The sequence below is a fragment of the Terrapene carolina genome, unplaced genomic scaffold (genome assembly GCF_002925995.2).
Source record: "Terrapene carolina triunguis isolate 2854851 unplaced genomic scaffold, T_m_triunguis-2.0 Scaffold89, whole genome shotgun sequence".
Classification (NCBI taxonomy): Eukaryota; Metazoa; Chordata; order Testudines; family Emydidae; genus Terrapene; species Terrapene triunguis.
Genome location: NW_020664440.1, coordinates 23,564,673 through 23,584,443, shown reverse-complemented (window position 1 = coordinate 23,584,443; position 19,771 = coordinate 23,564,673). Strand labels below are relative to the sequence as shown.

At 41.3% G+C, this 19,771-nt stretch overlaps 1 protein-coding gene across 1 annotated transcript in view; it reads left to right on the top strand.

The window, feature by feature from the left end:
* APPL1 (adaptor protein, phosphotyrosine interacting with PH domain and leucine zipper 1) overlaps window positions 1–19,191 on the top strand; it is a 49,720-nt gene extending 30,529 nt beyond the window's left edge. Inside the window, exons 13-22 of the mRNA XM_024220986.3 lie at window positions 101–157; window positions 1,590–1,681; window positions 2,259–2,441; window positions 4,865–4,914; window positions 5,424–5,598; window positions 5,715–5,751; window positions 7,299–7,445; window positions 7,711–7,761; window positions 8,157–8,246; window positions 16,330–19,191. Of these exons, the coding sequence (XP_024076754.2) occupies window positions 101–157; window positions 1,590–1,681; window positions 2,259–2,441; window positions 4,865–4,914; window positions 5,424–5,598; window positions 5,715–5,751; window positions 7,299–7,445; window positions 7,711–7,761; window positions 8,157–8,246; window positions 16,330–16,479 (1,032 nt within the window). The 3' untranslated portion in view covers window positions 16,480–19,191. The remainder of the gene's footprint in view (window positions 1–100; window positions 158–1,589; window positions 1,682–2,258; window positions 2,442–4,864; window positions 4,915–5,423; window positions 5,599–5,714; window positions 5,752–7,298; window positions 7,446–7,710; window positions 7,762–8,156; window positions 8,247–16,329) is intronic.
* Window positions 19,192–19,771: the final 580 nt, after the last annotated feature.

The window sequence follows — 19,771 nt, the reverse complement described above, 5'->3', positions numbered from 1 at the left end:
CGGGGAGGTGGTGGGAAGAAAAATCAGCTAAGATATTTAAACAGGTTTTTAAAACTACAATGTAATTATTAATGCTTCACTTTTTTTCTCTCTCTTTTAGTGGATATGTACAATAAACAACATCTCTAAACAGATATACCTAAGTGAAAACCCTGAGGTAACGTTGATAATTTGTTTTATAATTCCCAAAACTAACCCAAAGAAATACATTTTAATTTAGAAATATATTCATTTTAAGAGATCTGCTAGACCTAATTTTATAGTATGAAATTAAGTTGAATGCTGCTGACATCTCAGACTAGAAATTTTTGATGGCAGGAAATGTAACTTTGTTTTGTAAAGCAGTGTGTATATTGGCAGCACTATAAACTTTTATAAGCAAGTAATATACATTTCTTCCACCTGAATGATGCAAAGAGGGCACATTAAAAACTAGCATTACTGAAAATGTAAATAACATTCTAAAAGTTGTTTTTCAAGAACTTGTACCTGTATTTTGCTTATCACAAATCATTGTGGTGAGCGATGGAAAACTTCACTTTCTAATCGAGCTGACTGTCAAATAATCCTATGAATAGGGCCCTACCAAATTCACAGCCATGAAAAACACATCCTGGACCGTGAAATCTGGTCTTTTGTGTGCTTGTACCCTATACGATACAGGTTTCACATCCTATGACCATGAAATTGACCAAAATGGACTGTGAATTTAGTAGGGCCCTATCTATGAACAAAATTAACATAGTAACAGTTTGTGTAGGAAGGAGGCTGTGCATGGAGCTAATCAAAGTGGTCTTGATTATTCAGTAGGTGGCAAAATATAACTCGGGTTATTCAGAGGTCTTAGAGGACACCCAAAATCTTTGTAAATTAGGGTAATTGGTTGAATAAATGCTCACACTTCTTACTTGCAACTGCTAAGCAATTCTCACAGATGATGTTACTGCTTTCTGCTAGTCCTGTGGGGTATGTATATAAATCAAATGAGATACTCTTCTGCCTCAGGCCTTTGGCGGGTGCAGTGTTGTGAAGTACCAGAATGGTAACCTTCCATTGAACATATTCTAGAGTTGAGAACTAGTGGAAGCATAATATACAGGCACTATATTAAATTGTACATGAATCCGCTATGGAACCATGAAATATAAGCTCCTCATTAAATACAGGAGACTTGACAAGTGTAGATCTGCCAGTTCAGTGTGAAACGAAAACGTTGCTTGTGATACCAGCTTTCAATTTTTGGACTAATAATGAGTTTGTGGATAATAGCAAAGCTATTTGTGTGACCGAGTCTAAATTAACTAAACTGAAAATAGGAAACCAAAGGTTTTCGTTGTCCCTACTATGCAGTCACTAACGTCAGTGAAACAAATGTGAGTTAAATACATGTATATTTTGATGAATACAGAGTTGCGGCCATATATCATCCTGGTATTAACAGGTGTTGCCATTGAAAGGAACATGTGTGGTTCCAGCATAGCTTCAATTTATAGTTTCTCCTACTGCATGTAAATAAAACTTAAACTGAACATTCTAAATTGAATTTGGAGAAAATGTTTTCAGTTACCTTTTTTCTTTTAATTACTTAGGAAATTGCTGCACGTGTAAATCAATCCGCTCTGGAGGCTGTCACCCCCTCTCCTTCCTTCCAACAGAGACATGAGAGCATGCGGCCAACAATGTACAGTACAGAACAGTTGGTCATTTTAAGAGCACATTTCTAATGGGTGTCTGGAGAAGGCTTCTAAAATAACATGATTTGCAGAAAAGGTTTCAGTTGTCTACAGTGACTTTTAAAACCTTTAACAGGATAAAAACAAGTTCTTGAACAATGTAGCAAATGAATTTTTGATAAATATTTTAATGTTCTATGATGTATATTAAGAAATAAATGATGCAGCACTATATCCAGTTTTGGTACTTTACCATTTAAGCCATTAGGCTAATTTGTTGGCTTTTGACAATCTTGATTCAATTTTCTCAATATTTTTAACAACTAGCATCAGACTTCTAGCTGTAGGATATTTCACATTCTAGTATGTTAGTGCCGTAACAATGATGAGAGAAAGTAGTAAATGATTGAAATTGAATCTAGACTGCATTTCTTTTTACTCGGTAATGATAGTATTGTTCCTCTTAAATTTCTTCTAATATTTGTCTTGTTTTATTTTTCCCAAGTTTCAGAATATTATATTTGTTTCCACAGTGGAGTTTCATTTGTTATCTATAAGCTTACATCTCTCTCTGTTTTGTTTTAGACAATCTCGGCCTCCGACAGCTCGTACTAATAGCTCTGGGTCTTTGGGATCTGAATCAGCAGCTTTATCAGCACTTTCCTTGGATTCCCTTGTTGCCCCTGACACACCGATACAATTTGACATAATTTCTCCCGTTAGTGAAGATCAGCCTGGTCAGGCAAAAGCCTCAGGGCAATCGGGCAGGTAGGAGAAGCAGTGGAAGAAAAATCCTTGTATTTGTCTGTTTTACAATTACAGAAACAAAAGTAAGGAAAGCGTATCCAGCCAGTAACTTCATCACTTTGCTTTGATGTTTTTTGTGACAAGTATGCAGAGAGCAGAGCTGCAAAACAGTATCTTCGTCACACATAACTGTGAAAATGCCAAGTATTTACTGTAGATTCAAGATGTAGTTTTTCAGTTTTGCAGCAGCTTTTCTCACCATGTTTAACAACTTATGCTTCATAATCATTTGGTTTTAAAAAATATATTTTCCTTTCCTATTGCTTGCTCGCTCAGCACCTTGGGTATTTCCTCTTGGAAACTCAAGAGAAATTTGGTAGCCCTGCCTCCAGGTGATGATGGCATACTGATGACACTCTTCCTAAACTAAAAGGTGAGTGAAAATGATCTAGGCTTCTAGAGCAATCTTCTACAGACAGGTTGAGAATTGCCTTACAGTTATCCCAAAATATAAAACCACTTCTTTCTCTTGCTTGTTTTTGTTTGTTTTATTTTCCCATTCAAAATAAGATGCCTGATAAGATACTGTGCATTGCCTTTACAGAACTGTTTGTACAGAATTCAAGTATTCATCTTTTTTCGTGGATAGTAGGTCCCATTCATCTGAGGGAAACTGAAAACTAGTTTGTGACTTAAGTCTTGTGACTTATGGGTGTCTTCTTACAAAAATATTTGAGTTTTGTGTTTGACTCCATGTTGGAGTGTCTGCTACCAGAGAGAAGAAACTTAGAGTTCACACAGGAAAAAAAAATTTTTTAATCGTGTGATGTACAGTATTCAACTCATTTTTCCTTTTTGTTAGAAGAATAATGAGACTGTTAAACAGTGCATCAAATTAAGTATACAACATATTGATTAAAATAGGTTGATAAGACCTGAACTGGATTCTAGGCAATGAAAAACATATAATAGTGTACCTAAAACTTATGTCAACAAGATATTTTTTTATCATATACATTCATGATTTTGTCTCAGGTGGGAGAGATTATATAGAGACGCAGTCAATATTTCCCTAAAAAGATTTAAAAAAAAATACTACTACATTTGGTATAGATTGGCAATGTGTTGTACTTGTCTTAGTACCATTATCACAATACTTTTTAAAAAATTGTCACTGCGTTTCAGGTACAAATATGAAGTCCATCTGTTAGGTGATTTTTTTGCATTTCATTAGACCACAAAAAGCTTAGAATTTACTATTCTGATTCTGAGAGCCTGAAAATGTCTGAGCACCAAGAAAGTCTGGCTGTGGGAATTTTCCTAGGTATATTTGAACAGATGAACAATCTTTTTTTGGGACTTGCCATTGTTCTATACATTTTTTGCCATGCAAACTTTTTAGTTCAGAGTTTAATTATTTAGTTCAATGATTATCCAAAGTTCACACGCCACTTTTGATTAGTTTAAGTTAACATTTCATTATTAATTTAAAGATTAACAATCCTATCTCATAGGCCACACAAATAAAGAAGACAGACTTATTCTATATTACATATCAAGGCAGATGTTGGATTTATTCTAAAAATGAATTTTAGGACCATATCAGACAATATGGAAAAAGTGACACCTTCACTTGTTTCCTGGTAAAAGCTGATATGAAATTTAACTCTCTTATTTTTCAGCTGTCCTCATTGAGAGTTTTCAGCTATCCCAATTAGCCAAGAGAATACCTTTCCTTTCTCCATTCTCCTTGAGAGCTTCAGCTAGTTTCCCAGCTCCAAATTTTCTTTTTACATTACTTTTTTTCTCTTGAGAAATGCAGACTGGAAGCCTAGAGTATTTTCACTTTATTATAATTGAGAGTAATTATGTCTCTGCTGAGAGTCAGAAATAGCCACATTTCTCTTGACCCTCTAGGAGTAAAACCCCAGGGATGTTTTCAGAGAGCTGCATTTGAGACAAAACCAGTGACTTCTCTGCAGTGAGTAATTCAACAGCTTGAAAAAGTGGGGAAAGGTGTGCTGTTTTCAATTAATCTCTTAGAGGACTAGCTTTTGGGTGTGCTTCCTGAAGCTGTTCAATGAGACTTAATCCCTTAAAACTGTGTCTTTTCAAAAATTAAGAAGGTTAAGTGATTCATTGGGGTTGTATTTATGTGCAGACAACAAGCTCAAATTGTATTCCTACCACAACAGTGGGACAAATAGCACCTGATATTTCCTCCCCACTCCCCAGATCCTGTTCTCTCCACTCAAATGCAGCAGCTTGTGTCTTAAACCCACATCTAATAAGTCTGTCTTTGTGACTCAGAGGTGGGCTATCGATTTTGATCCCAATCTGTGAAATTATTATATGTTGCTTTATTTGATGTAGAATGAGTCTAGATTATATGTCAATGGTTCTTGCTCTCTGACTCCTGGTTTAATGTTTTAATTTTTTAATAGACGTACAAACCCATTTGGTGAATCTGGAGGCAAAAAATCTGAAACTGAAGGTAAAACAGGATTTCACTTAAGTACAAAATATTCTTGATTGAGATGCTCTTCAAAACTAATTTGCTTTTTATAGCAGGTATAAAATTAAGACTTGTATGCCATATTCAGTTAAAGCATACTTGAGTGCTTTTTTCATGTATAGCAGATGTCTCTAAGATAATTAGCTCAGCACCCATTTCTGGACTGCTGGATTTCATTAGCACATACTGTATCAGATGAGTCAGGTGAGATTACAATCTGGAAGTCTAACTATTTGAGTCTTTCATGTTCACTAAACCTAAGTGAAAAACTTAGTAGACAGATGTGTATCTTGCTGTTTCAATAACTGCATCTGTCATTCATCAAAATATTGGAAGTATAATTTTTAGTTAGAGTGGGTTGGATTTTTGTTTATAAGATTTTACTAACTTAGAAATCTTCTGTGATTAGTCATGGAAACAGTAATGTTTAAATAGGAAAACCCAGAAATGGTTTGGTACTGCTTATTAAATACTCTTATCTGTCTTAGATTCCATTCTTCACCAGTTATTTATTGTAAGATTCCTTGGCTCCATGGAGGTTAAATCTGATGAAAGTCCAGATGTTGTTTATGAAACAATGCGCCAAATTCTAGCAGCTCGGGCTATCCATAATATTTTCAGGATGACAGAATCACATTTATTAGTCAGTTGTGACTGTTTAAAGTAAGTATCCTTCCTAAATTTTACTGAAGTTGACTTTCACAAGTATATTTTCAAATGGCCCTTTCAATTTGGTAAAATTTACTTTGTGATTTTGTTTGTTTAATTAACATTTTTAGGTTAATAGATCCACAGACGCAAGTTACAAGGCTCAGGGTAAGTAATTTAAGTGATAATGTTAAAGCAACCAATTATTTTTTCTGATTTTATGTCTAATTTTGTTTGAATACAATTTTCATTCTCTTAAATATCAACAATACTGTGATACTGTGTAATGAGATTTCTAAACGATTTCCCACAAAACTTAGGTTATCAGTTTAGAGAATTATGTATTAAAATGGCTGAGTGAAAAAGACTGTTTTGGGTGATGAATTAATTTGATTAAGTAAACATTTCAAATGGTGGCTTTTTCATTATTTGAAATGGCAAGAGCATAATAAAATTAGCAAGATAGGTTTGTGTAGTGAGTAGTACAAAGTCAGACATTAACATTAAAGTTGGGATGTCAGTTACATGAGTCAGGAAATTCAAAAGATGATGGTTCTAATGCATTATTAAATTGGCCATGTTGCATGTCTTGTATGTGACATGTCTTATGGTCAACTTATTTTTATCTCTATAAATTAATAATACAGAGTAATGTCTTGCATTCTAAAAGAAATCAGTGGAATACTTGACATAAAATATATCAATATGTCCACGTTCACCTTCCAGTAACAACCTTAATTTTTTTTTATTTTTGATTTGTTTGCTTAATTGTTTTAGTCTGTATTGCATGAACAATAATGCTTTACATTTGATCTCTGGGTCTTTTTTAGAGAGCCAAAGAGAATTAAATGTGTTCTTAAGTGTCTTAATGGCTCTTTGTAATAGATGAAGTATGTAAAACTTCTCAATGCTAAAAGCAGCTGTGCATTCATGAACTTTAAGGCCTTAAGTGCAGAGCTGTCTTAGGGCTGTAAGCTGTTAAAGGTGACATAAGGCAATTCATCATGTGCCCAGTGCTCTAAACTGTTTTAGTATGAGGACTCCAAAAAAACTAAATTAAAAAAAAATTGTGGTGTAACTATTTTAACTTTGAATTGTCATAATTTTAAAACTAATTTAAACTATTTTCTTCAAACTTGGGTTGTTTTCCATCTTTTGTGAAGTTTTGAAAAGAACCCAAGTTTGAAATTTCTAGCTTCAGCCTTTTTTTAATTATGGGAGTGCAAAAATGTCAACTGAACATAATACAAAAAGTGTGTGTGTGCTCAAAGTTCCTGAATGTATTCAGGTCATAGTTTTCAAAAACAATCCATCCTTGGACTGACACCACATATTGAAAATTTAGTCCCAGAAGGAATTTTTATGAGAGAGCTGAGTATCTGAAAAAGAGTGTGCGTGCACATGCTTAGAAAGGAAACAGGAACTCAGACTTCACTGTAACATTAGTTGTATGCAAATGCTACACTACTCTCTGCACAATATACATTTTTGAAAGATCTGCATGTGTTTGGTCACTGAATGTTTTTGATAACCTGTTTGTTTGCTGCAATGCCAAAAGCATTATCCAGCAATTTGATCAGGATATAATAACATTCTTTCTACTGATCATGTCCATTTATTTTGTTATTTTAGTAAGCTACAGTATATCGATATCTGGTATTCAAAGATGTGTAGACCAAACTTTAAATTCCCATTATTTCATCCTTTTTTGGCAGTTTCCTTTGCCAAGTGTAGTCTTGTACGCTACACACCAGGAGAATAAACGCCTTTTTGGATTTGTGCTTCGGTCTTCAGGAGGGAGAGTTGAGAGCCATACAACATCTGTCTGTTATATATTTGAATCAAACAATGAAGGGGAAAAGGTATTACCATGTTATTTACACTTTTATCTTGTTTCAAATCTGAAGTGGATTTCAAGGTCTTAGTTCTCATTCAAGTTGTATGAAGAAATCTTTAGAAGTGGGTTTTTTTTTTTTTTGTATATTTAAAAAAAAGTCAGGCTGTCAGTCCAAGGATCTGAAAGCGCTTTAATACACAAAGTCTTTCTGAAGTTGTGGGAATTTTTCTTAATTTTAAAGGAATATTTATTTTTCATACTTTCTGAATATTCAATTTGTTTATATTTAGATTTGCGACTCTGTTGGACTGGCAAAACAGATTGCTTTTCATGCAGAATTGGTAAGATTCTTAAGTAGGGGGAAAAAGGTGTGGGTGTGTACACGCAAAATGCAGTATGCTAAGTATATAGATAATAGCACTGTGTCTGGCAGCAATCTGCAGATTAAGAATTTCTACAGAGTCTATTGCATTGTATCTAGGTGATATTTAAACTTGTCAAGAAGTGATAAAGATTTAATAGGATTCATACTAAGACTGATTGGAAAAGGGTATTGCAGATACATTTTTTTGTTCATTTCAGCAGAGATAAGTCATTTTAAGGTAAGAATAATGGTACACATACTTCATTAAATCAAACATTGATATAACTATCTTAAGGAAACTCCTACAAAGTGGCAGTGTTTTATATATCCCAATTTACGAAGATTAGCCTTATTATATCTTTACCTCTTTAGGATCGTAGAGCATCAGAAAAACAAAAAGAAATAGACAAAGTAAAAGAGAAACAACAGAAAGAACTCAGTAAACAAAAGCAAATTGAAAAGGTATGTCTCATGATTACTTATAGTACTAATATTTTCTTATTTATTAACCTACATGCTGCTTTCATGGCACTGTACCCCAAACTACAACGTCACATTCATTAGGAGAAAAAACGCTGTGGGCTTGATTTTACCTGGAAACTCAGCCAATTTGATTTTTTTTTTTTTTATTTGCTAAATGTACTAAATTTTGGATTTTGACATCTTTGTATGTCTTAGACTATAGAAACATTTTAGGGTTAAATCTGAACAATTTTATTTCTGCGTCACTTCCTGAATCTAAACTTTAGTAAAGGTTCAACTTTTTTTAAAATTTCCATGCGGTTGGCAGCATTGTTATAGCCAAGCTCTTTGTGGATGATGATGGTATGTCAGTCTTTAGGCTAAAGGCCTCATATTTTCAGTGCTGATAGTCAGCTTTGCAAATTTATGCCGCCTCCCCCCAGGCATTGAGCATACCCTGCTACCCTGCAAGGGGTGCACAGCAGTGGACCCCTTGATCTGATGCTGCAAGCAAGTTTTAATATTTTAAATTTTAGTCTAGATCCTGACTGAAGCAACCTGAGAAAACATGCATATAAGATGCAACAGATGATGTATTTGAACTCATCTTATATAGAAACTGCTTTTAAAAGTTTAGCCTTTTGAAAAATGATCAACTTTTACTTGCAACTGGGGGGCAGAGTCAAAGTGTAACTCTAAAAATATTGTTAACCTAACTGTTACTGTTGCATTGTTTTACTGACTTTAAAAAAAAATTAACAACTAATAAAACTCCATAATCAAATGGTCTATTATGAAATCTTATACATCAGAGATCATAAATGTCATATTGTATTTCAAAGTTTGAGTTCTTCTGCAATAATGCTCATCAGTTTAGAACTGAGTTTGCTGGGAATATGAATACATTACTTAGTAGAATAAAATGTTTTCTTGTTAGTTGTTCACATAGAACTAGCTACTGCCCAGGTGGATAAAACTGATGATTAAAATGATTTGTAATTTAAATTAAATATAGATTAATTAAAAACACCTATTAAAATTATATTTGAAATCATGATTGCCTATGTTAAGGCCTACTAAAATAATTTAATTTAAATTTTAAAGAAAATTAAGCAGTATATGTTTGCTGCAAATTTTTTTTTTTTTTTTTTTAAAGTCAAACCACTTAATTGGTGGAAAACATATAGAACCAGTGTTTGACAGCAGTCGCCTCTTCTGCAGGTGCAAAGAATATTTTCTGCATTTCAGTTTATTCAACTAGTTCAGTTCAATAACTAGCTCATTCAAAGTTCAGAAACCAGTGGGAGTTGAAACAGCAGTAAGGTTTTCCTCTTTAGGTCTATGAATAAAAACTAGATGTGAGAGAATGAAGTCTACTAGTTCTAAAATCTTGAAGGACATTCTGGTCACCATCAGTTCAGTTCATTCACTAAAGATAATATTTCAATAAATCAGTTAGTTTAAAATGCAAAATGTTTTGATGAACTTTTTTTTAATGTATCTAGTACAGTTAAGGTAGCTTTATTTAGTAAATTAAAAAAAAATGTAAACACTGTTTCTGTGCATTTAATTAAATTTGGATTTCCATCCACATACAATGTGATACATCACAAGTAAAAAAATTAATATTCATCTAGTAATCAGAAATGCATCATTCACTAATTTCTAAAATAATAAATGTACAAATTAAGAATCTGAATGAAGGTAAATTTAAGCTTAAATAAATGTTTGTAGATATATTCTATCCTCTTGATTAGCAAAAAGAAGCACCAAATTTAGCCTAAAAACTGAATTTAGTTGCAAATTAATACTTTTTAATGGTTACCGCCACCAAATGAAAAATCAAACTTTTTTAGGAAAATAACTAAAAAGTACAAATGCAAGACAAGATTAAAATTGATTATTTAAATTTTCCTTTCTGCTTGAAATCAGTCTACGCTGGTCACTGAAATTATTTGTTCTTCTTCAAGTGATTGTTCATGTCCATTCCAAGCAGGTGTGTGCGCGCCGCGTGCACGCCAGCCGGAAGATTTTACTATAGCAGCGTCCGTAGGGTTGGCTTCGGCGCCCCCTGGAGTGGCGCCTTCATGGCGCTGTATATAGGGGCCAGCCGACCCTCCACCCCCTCAGTTCCTTCTTACCGCCGGTGACAGCTAGCTGGAACTTCACTTGCTCTTCAGCAATCGTGGCAGTGTTCCGTCGTTGTTGTAAATAGTTAGTTTGTTGTTTACTGTTAACTTAGATAGATATAGTTGGGGGGTTTTCCCCAAGTTTTCGTTGCCCCGCTGGGGCATGCCTGGGTCCCCAGGGTTCAAACTCTGCTGGGACTGTGGGAAATTCATGCCGAAGAGTGACCTGCACTCTTCGTGCTTAAGGTGCCTAGGGAAGAGCCACCAAAGAGATAGGTGCAGTATCTGCAAGGCTTTTTGCCCCAGGACTCTCAAAGATAGAGAGCAGAGACTTAAAGTCCTCCTAGTGGAGGCGGCCCTGCGGCCGCAATCAGATCCCGGGCCTACCGAGCCGGCACCCAGCACTTCATCCTCGGTGCGCAGTGCCCCGGCACCGGCGATAAGTTGTGAGGCCAAGGCCCCCAAACCCCGGCACCGGAGAGAGTCGGCACACAAGAAACCAGCCTCGATGAGACATCGTTCCCCATCACCAGTGCCGGTTAAAAAGAAGAGACCTGTGAGGGAACACTCCCCGCACTGGGACTCTAAGGGGCCGGCGCCGTCCACGAGTGCTACAGGACAGTCCGCGCCGCAGACCCATTCAGCCATCCCGTTGACTCCCGCCCCGGAGAGGATACGGTTGAGTCCGGACAGGCCTAGATCCCCGGATATGATGGAGGGAAGTGCGCCTCCCATCGACGCCGGAGGCGTTCGAGGCCGCCTCAGACCTCTTGAGCCTCCCGGTGCCGGTGTCGCCGCACCGGTGCAGAGAACCTCCGGCTACTGCTCGACCCCATTATCAATCTAGGGGCAAACCGGCAATGCTCTCCCCGCGCCGCGCCACTCTAGCGGCACCGGTGCAGACAGCACCCTCTCCGGCGACAGTGGGTACTCAGAGACTTCGGACTCGGAGGTGGACTCGTACCACTCTAACAGATGGAGGAGTAGGCAATCGTCCTCGCGTACGAGTACCCAACCGTACCCACCGCAGTGGCAGCAGTAGTGGCAACCGCCCCCCCCCCCCAGTGGCCGTTCTGGATGCCGTGGGCCTACCACCAGTCAGTGGGTCAGGCGTATGGACCCCGCTCACGAGCCGCATCTGTCTCTTCGACGTCGGCGGCCCCGCCGCTAATGCCACCACCACCAGCACCGCCGTCTGACAGGAGTGTGCCACAAAGGGACATGGCACCGCCCAGCCAAACAACGGCACCGACGGGGACCTTGCTTCCAACGCCGCAGGCACTGTCCAGCACGCCTCGTCGCTCGGTGTCGACCCCAGTACCGGCCGCGGTGCCTCATCCTGAGCCCACACCGGCCGCGCAGCCTGAGTACCGTGTGCCACAGGCCCTCGTAGCAGGAGAGGGGGTAGATGAAGGCCCTCTTCAGGGGATCTCTTCCTCCTCATCTCCGGATGAGGCAGTAGCGGGAACTTCAGCGGCACCGGCCCTAGAGGACAATAGAGTCCTCCAACAGCTGCTTACTCGAGCAGCCCAAAGCCTCTCGATCCAGACTGAGGAGATCGAGGTGGATACAGATCCGGTGGTGGACATCCTGACCCCGTCGGGCCCGTCCAGGGTAGCCCTACCTCTCATAAAGACCATTACGGACACAACCCGCACCTTGTGGCAAACTCCAACCTCATTGGCCCCTACGGCTAAAAGGACTGAGAGGCGATATTTTGTTCCATCCAAGGGCTATGAACATCTTTATACACACCCTCCCCCGGACTCCCTAGTTGTAGATGCAGCCAACCAGAGGGAACGCCAAGGGTTTCAGGGAGCTACCCCCAAAAATAGAGAGGCCAAAAAGTTGGACTTGTTCGGGCGCAAGGTATATTCAACGGGGGGGCCTGCAGTTGCGCATTGCCAATCAGCAAGCCATAGTGAGCCGGTATGGACATAACACGTGCTCGGCTTTGTCTAGGTTCGCGGACCTCCTTCCACAGGAGTCACGAACCGAGTTTTCAGCCCTGGTTGAAGAGGGGAGATTGATTACCCGGGCTTCCCTCCAGGTGGCCTTGGACGCGGCCGATTCAGCCTCACGCACATTGGCGACTGGTCTGGTCATGAGGCGCGGAGCCTGGCTTCAAGTTTCCAGCCTCCCTCATGAGGTCCAACAAACGATCCAAGACCTCCCCTTCGAAGGGCCAACGCTCTTCTCGGAGAAGATTGATAAGAGGCTTCATAGCCTAAAGGATTCATGGACCACCCTCCGTTCATTAGGCCTACACACCCCGGTCACCCAGCGTAGGCAGTTCAGGCCACCACAGGCCCCACGGTCGTACCAGCCTCAAAATCGAGGGGATGCCTTGCGCAGAAGGCCAAGGACGGGTAGGAGGAGACAACAACAGCAGCCCTTCGGCCAGTCATCTGCCCAACCAAGACCTATACAGGGGCCTAGACCACCATTTTGATGGCTTGGTCGAGGACGACCTCCCAGTCAGAACCCTGGATCTGTCCAACCATACCTTCTCGTCACATCTGTCCCCCTTCTATCGTGCTTGGGCCCGGATCGCATCGGACGCTTGGGTGCTTCGCACGGTAGAGAGGGGATATTCTATCCAGTTCTCCTCCCTCCCGCCCCACCAGCCCCCCTCCCCGTCCCTCTTCAGGGACCCCTCTCACGAGCAACTTCTCCTTCAAGAAGTTCAGTCCCTCCTCGCATCGGGGCAGTAGAGGAGGTTCCTCAGGAGCTACGGGGCAGGGGCTTCTACTCTCGCTATTTCCTACTACCGAAAGCGAAAGGGGGCCTCAGACCTATTCTGGACTTGCGGCGTCTCAACAAGTTTGTAAAGAAACTCAAGTTCCGCATGGTCTCCCTGTCCTCCATCATTCCTTCCATGGATCCAGGAGACTGGTATGCCGCCCTCTACTTAAAGGACGCATACTTTCACATTGCGATAATCCCTCAGCACAGGCTTTACCTCAGGTTTCTCGTGGGCAATGCTCATCTACAATTTACGGTTCTGCCCTTTGGTCTGTCAGCAGCCCCAAAGGTCTTCACGAAGTGCATGGCAGTCGTGGCAGCCTTCCTGCGCAGGCAGGGGATTCAGGTGTTTCCCTACCTGGACGATTGGCTCATCCAGGGCAGGACCAAGGCGCAGGTGGAGGCTCAGGTGGTCTTTACCAGGCAGACCTTCCTCGAGCTCGGCCTCTTACTCAACGAGGCCAAGTCCACACTATCTCCAATCCAAAAAATCGAATTCATAGGGGCAGTTCTGGACTCGACACATGCCAGGGCATATCTCCCAGAGGCCAGATTCCGGACTATGTCCAACGTTATCCTCGGCCTCCAATGTTACCCGACCACCACAGCAAGAAACTGCCTCAAATTACTAGGGCACATGGCGGCATGTACCTACGTGGTGAGACACGCCAGACTCAGACTGCGCCCACTCCAGTCCTGGTTGGCAGGGGTTTATCGGCCAGTCAGGGACTCCCTAGAATTAGTGGTGACATTACCTTGGCCGGTGTTGGACTCCCTTCAATGGTGGCTCGACCCGTGGGAGGGCCTTTCCTCGACCCCGAGCCCTCCCTATCCCTGGTAACGGACGCATCGGATCGGGGATGGGGTGCACATCTGGGCGGCCTCAGAACCCAAGGCCTTTGGTCACGAGAGGATCTTTCGTTGCACATCAATGTCAGGGAATTACGAGCGGTGCACCTCGCATGCATAGCCTTCAAATCCCAGCTGGCAGGCAGGTGCGTTTCGGTCCTCACGGACAACACTCCAACGATGTTCTATATCAACAAACAGGGTGGTGCGCGCTCCTCTCCCCTGTGCTGGGAGGCCCTCGCATTATGGGACATTTGCGTAAAGAACCTGACAGCATCCTACCTCCCGGGGACGCACAACGGGCTTGCGGACGCCCTCAGCCGCTCGTTCTAGGGTCACGAGTGGTCTATCCGCTGGGATATAGTACTCTCAATTTTCCGGCTCTGGGGGTCATCCCCAGGTGGACCTGTTTGCCTCCAGCGAGAACAGGAAGTGTCGTCAATTCTGCTCCCTCATGGGATGCAGTCCGGGGTCTCTAACAGATGCCTTTCTCCTCTCTTGGGCAGACGGGCTATTTTACGCCTTTCCCCCGATTCCCATGTTTCACAGAGTAATCCTCAAGGCCCACAGAGATCACGCTCAGCTCATCCTGATAGCGCCTGCGTGGCCGCGCCAGCACTGGTACACGTCTCTCCTGCACATGTCTATGCGGGTGCCCCTCAGGTTGCCCCTACTACCGGACTTGATCACACAGGATCGCGGTCGCCTCCTTCACCCGAACCTGGAGTCACTCCACCTTACAGCCTGGATGCTCCATGGCTAAACCCCGTGGAGATGCAATGCTCTCATCAGGTCAGGCAGGTCCTTCTTGGCAGCAGGAAGCCTTCAACAAGGACCACGTACTTGGCCAAGTGGAAGCGCTTCTCGCTTTGGGCCACACAACGGGGTCATGCTCCTTTGCTCGCCCCGATCCCTCTTATCCTGGACTATTTACTATATCTCAGACACCTGGGACTGACTCTCTCTTCGGTTCGAGTACACCTTGCTGCCATCTCGGCGTTCCACCCTGGAGCGGGGGGTACCTCAGTGTTTGCAAACCCGCTCGTTGGTCACTTCCTCAAGGGCCTTGACAGGTTGTTCCCACACATTCGTCAACCCATCCCTGCTTGGGACCTCAATTTAGTCCTGTCTGTCCTCACAGGCCCCCCCTTCGAGCTGCTGGCTTCCTGTTCGCTGTTATATCTTTCATATAAGGTCACGTTCTTGGTGGCTATCACATCAGCCCGGAGAGTGTCGGAACTCAGAACTCTAACATCTGAACCTCCATACACCGTCTTCCACGAGGACAAGGTCCAACTCAGGTTGCACCCAGCGTTCCTCCCTAAAGTGGTTTCCCCATTTCACATGGGTCAAGACATTTTTCTCCCGGTGTTTTATCCAAAACCGCACTCCTCTGCGAAGGAGCGTAGGCTGCATTCCCTGGACGTTCGCAGGGCTCTCGCGTTCTATATTAAAAGGACAAGATCCTTCAGGAAATCAACCCAACTTTTTGTTGCCGTGGCCGACAGGATGAAAGGGCTCCCGGTCTCATCACAGCGAATCTCGGCTTGGATCAGAACCTGCATCCGGGAGTGCTACAGTCGGGCCAATATACCAGCCCCACCTATCACGGCCCACTCCACAAGAGCGCAGGCCTCTTCCGCTGCGTTCCTGGCCCAGGTCCCGACACAGGAAATTTGTAGAGCGGCCACCTGGTCCTCAATCCACACCTTTACAGCGCACTACGCCATCACGCACCAGGCCAGAGATGATGCTGCCTTTGGCCGCACAGTACTCCAGTCTGCAGTGACCTCTGACCCCACCGCCTAGATTCGGGCTTGTGAGTCACCTGCTTGGAATGGACATGAACAATCACTCAAAGAAGAAAAAACGGTTACTCACCTTCTTTTAACTGTTGTTCTTCGAGATGTGTTGTTCATGTCCATTCCAATACCCACCCTCCTGCCCCTCTGTCGGAGTGTCGGCAAGAAGGAACTGAGGGGGTCGGCTGGCCCCTATATACAGCCCCATGAAAGCGCCACTCCAGGGGGCGCCGAAGCCGACCCTACGGTCGCTGCTATAGTAAAATCTTCCGGCTGGCGTGCACGCGGCGCGCACACACCTGCTTGGAATGGATATGAACAACACATCTCGAAGAACAACAGTTACGAGACGGTGAGTAACCGTTTTTTCTTGGTTTCCTATAGAATCTTTTAAATTCCTCTCTACAAAGCATTTACTAATCAAGTTGCCAGTGCATAGCTCTAAATAAGATAATTTCCACCTTTGCAGAGGGGCATTGGAATTCGTTTTCACTGTGTAAAGTTCTGAAGTGAATATTTTTCCCCCTTCTCTTCCTTCCTCCCTGCCTCCCATATTAGGACTTGGAAGAGCAGAGCCGATTGATAGCTGCTTCCAGTAGACCCATTCAGAGCAGTGGAGAGGGACAATTTGTAGTCCTTAGCAGTAGCCAGTCAGAAGACAGTGATTTGGGAGAAGATGGGAAGAAGAAAAGAGAGTCCGAAGCATGAGGCTACTGATCTTGTTAAAACTGGAATCTTTGGACGTATCTGTGGTGAAATGGCACAAATTACGCAAGAAGACAAAATAGAGGTGGAGGGTATGCTTATTATATAGAAGACTTAACAATATGCTGACCAGATTATACTTTGTTGTTTTTTCTTTTAAACATTCATTAACTAACTTTGCCTTTTAATGTAAATATGTACCTTCTTCCATGTGTCATAAAGAAGCATGGTGACATTGCCATGTTTGCTACAGAATTACATCTTCCAGACTTCTCTTAATTATGGAAACTTTTTTCACTTACCTGATTGTACAGCTGACTGTTTTGAAGCAAAAATTAATCTTCTGATTGGGCTTCAACAGTACACTGAAATATTGTTCTTTAAATTGCTGTACACAGAACATTTTGTGAGGAACAAAAGTGGGCTTTGAACTGACACAGTGCTGAGCTGTATCTAATTACTGTTGCCGAGAATTGTTTCTGGGTTTATAAAAAAATTAATCCTCAGTAACACCAGATAAATGTGCAATAATTTTAGATTGATGAGAGAGAGATTTTAGTATTTGTTTTATGTTGAATTGGATGGTACTGTGTCCATTTTCTTTTTAATATAACTTAGGACACTTTCTTGGATGGTAAAAAAGATTTTACTCCATTTAACCTAGATAAGAATTAGAAAGATGTATTTGCATCTTGGTGCATGGGGAATTGTGTTATAAACTCTTTTACTTTCAGGGGGTATACACACTGTATTCTTATTTTGAAGCGAATGTACTACATTCTCAGTTCTCTGTTATGGAACTGTAGTTAACTGTCCTGTACTTGGGGTTTACTATATAATAAAAAGTATGTTAACATTGTGAAAATGTTGGATTGAACCAGCTGTTTGAAGATCTGCTAAATACCCACATACCTTAGAACCAGTTCACAAAATTTACTAAAAAGAGTTTGGGGCGGGAAGGTGTTTTTGGGTCATTGCATGTAAATGTATTTTGCAAAAAATATTTAATAGCAATAGGGTGCAAGCATACAAATCCTACTTTCTACCTAAACTGCGTGAAGCGTTTTTCAAAGGTGTCTGCTTACAGCTCTTAAGCCTGATCTCCATACTACTGCATGATGTACATAACTTATTTTGTACTATATCAAAAGTGCTTTGACCTTATCATCCTGAATAGGAAACCAGTTAATGTAAGAGAATTTATTTATTTTTGCACCGATTACTGTATATAGTGAAGTCCAATGAACAGAAGATGCATTTATGTATCGGTGTCAGGGAAAATCTAGTGTAGTACAGTAATGAGAGGAAATGTACTAAACATGAAAATACAGTTGTATCTCTGGGTCAGTTTCCACTTACATATATTTTCCAGTTTATATAAGGTTTTCTACATGTTCTAAATGTCATTTCTTATTCATTATACAATTTACTGTCTACAGCCATTCCCATGAATAGCTATCCTCCAATCTAGAAGACTGCCCATTTATTCTTGCCAACTTGAAGATCCGAAGGCAGATTTTTCTCCCTGTTCCTGATCCTAGGCTTATAAAAGACTGGATGGCACCAGGAGTTTTGGACTTTCTATCTCCGCAATTTGCCCTGGCTGCTTACATTTCTGGCTAACTTTGCTCACTTATATTTCTTTCACCAGCATCCCCTTCTTGCAGACCAGGTGACAGCTTCATGCTTATTGCATCTCACAATCTGCCGCCTCTACCTGCTTAAAATCCAAGTAAAAATTTCCAAAAACCCACGGGAAGAATATGAAATCATGTGTTTTCAGTTTCTAGTTTAATAAGTGATCTAGTTATGTCCCTGTGCAGGATTGCTTAGTGGGTTGGCCAATTAAGTGTAACAGCCACCACACTTCATGTGGGAGACAGTATCAACTTGAAGTTTTCTTGATATTCAATTTAAAATTTTCCTTAAGCTTTATTGCATTATTCTTATTGAAGGGATATTTCAGAGAATTGGGATTGTTTGCTCCCATTGGTTGTTGGGACTTTCATACCAATCAGTGTGCATATCTGAACACTACATAGAATTAGTATAGCTTGTTAGAGGGCTATTCTGCCAGTATCCTTTTGCTGGGGTAGTTAATTTCCTCCAGACTGACATGGTATTGTAGGGGAGATGCACAAATTGTGTTCAGAAGGCTGTGTTCTAACCTAGATAAATATCTTTGAATTACAGATTGACCTTTTAGTTTAGATGTTGTCTAAAGCTAGAGACAAATTATTTGCCAAAAAGGAACTGTTGTTGGACTCCCATCTATTTGAAGATTTTGTAATACAGGATTCCCATTAACTGACTGCACTAATCCTTAAACTTGGCTGCAACCTGGACAATGGCCACAACTTACCAGTTTGGCCAGGATAGGGTTCCTATCAGTCTTTAGATAACAAACTAGATGACAAATAGAATTGAATTGGTATCTTGATTCTCAAAATTGTAGCGCAAACATCCAGTCACAGCAGGAAGCAAAACAAATAATACGAATTTAGATCCTACAGAATGACTATAATAGATCTCAGGTACCTTACCTGATGTAATTGTCAATGAAATGAGATGGCGCCCATGGCCTAGGAAGAAATATACATCATATTCTTTATATCTGTTTTGGAAGCCTACAGACATCAAATGCATCCACATTAGGTCAAGGCAGCAGCAGCACCTGGAAAATATGCTGTACCAGGGAATGTGGGACCCAGCCTGGAGGAGGCCCATGCCCCCAAACCCTTCTGTCCACTCATAAGCATGCCATGTTTATAGGACAGGAGAGAGAGAGCCTGGTATGATGCCAGCAAGTAGCAGGCAGAATAGGGTGGGTCTTGCTCCATTCAAGGGTTTTGAATTGTCCCAACTCCCAGCAACTTTAAATCATAAGTCAGCAGGATAGATGATCTCCCAGAGGGGCCATTGAAAGCCTTGGAAATTAGCCATTTAATTTTTGATTATCAGCACTACCTAAATAGTTTAATTTATTCTCAACCTTTCTGTAAGTTAAACAAGTCACTTCAGTCATGATAGTCAACGCCTAATCTTTTTCTACATATTTCACAGAAACCATTTTAGGGGAATGTTTTTTAAGAGTTTCTAAAAACGTTTTGGGATTATTTTTTCTTATCCTTTGGCTTTTAAGCCAGCTGGTTTAAGTTATCCTGAGTCTAGCTGTCCATGGCTCACAGGGAGTCATAGATATTTAGACTATTTCATTTCTTGTTAAAGTACCCTAGCATAAATATTAGACTTACTTAAGCCTGGAAAGGCTCTACAAGGAATAAGAGGGAAGAGG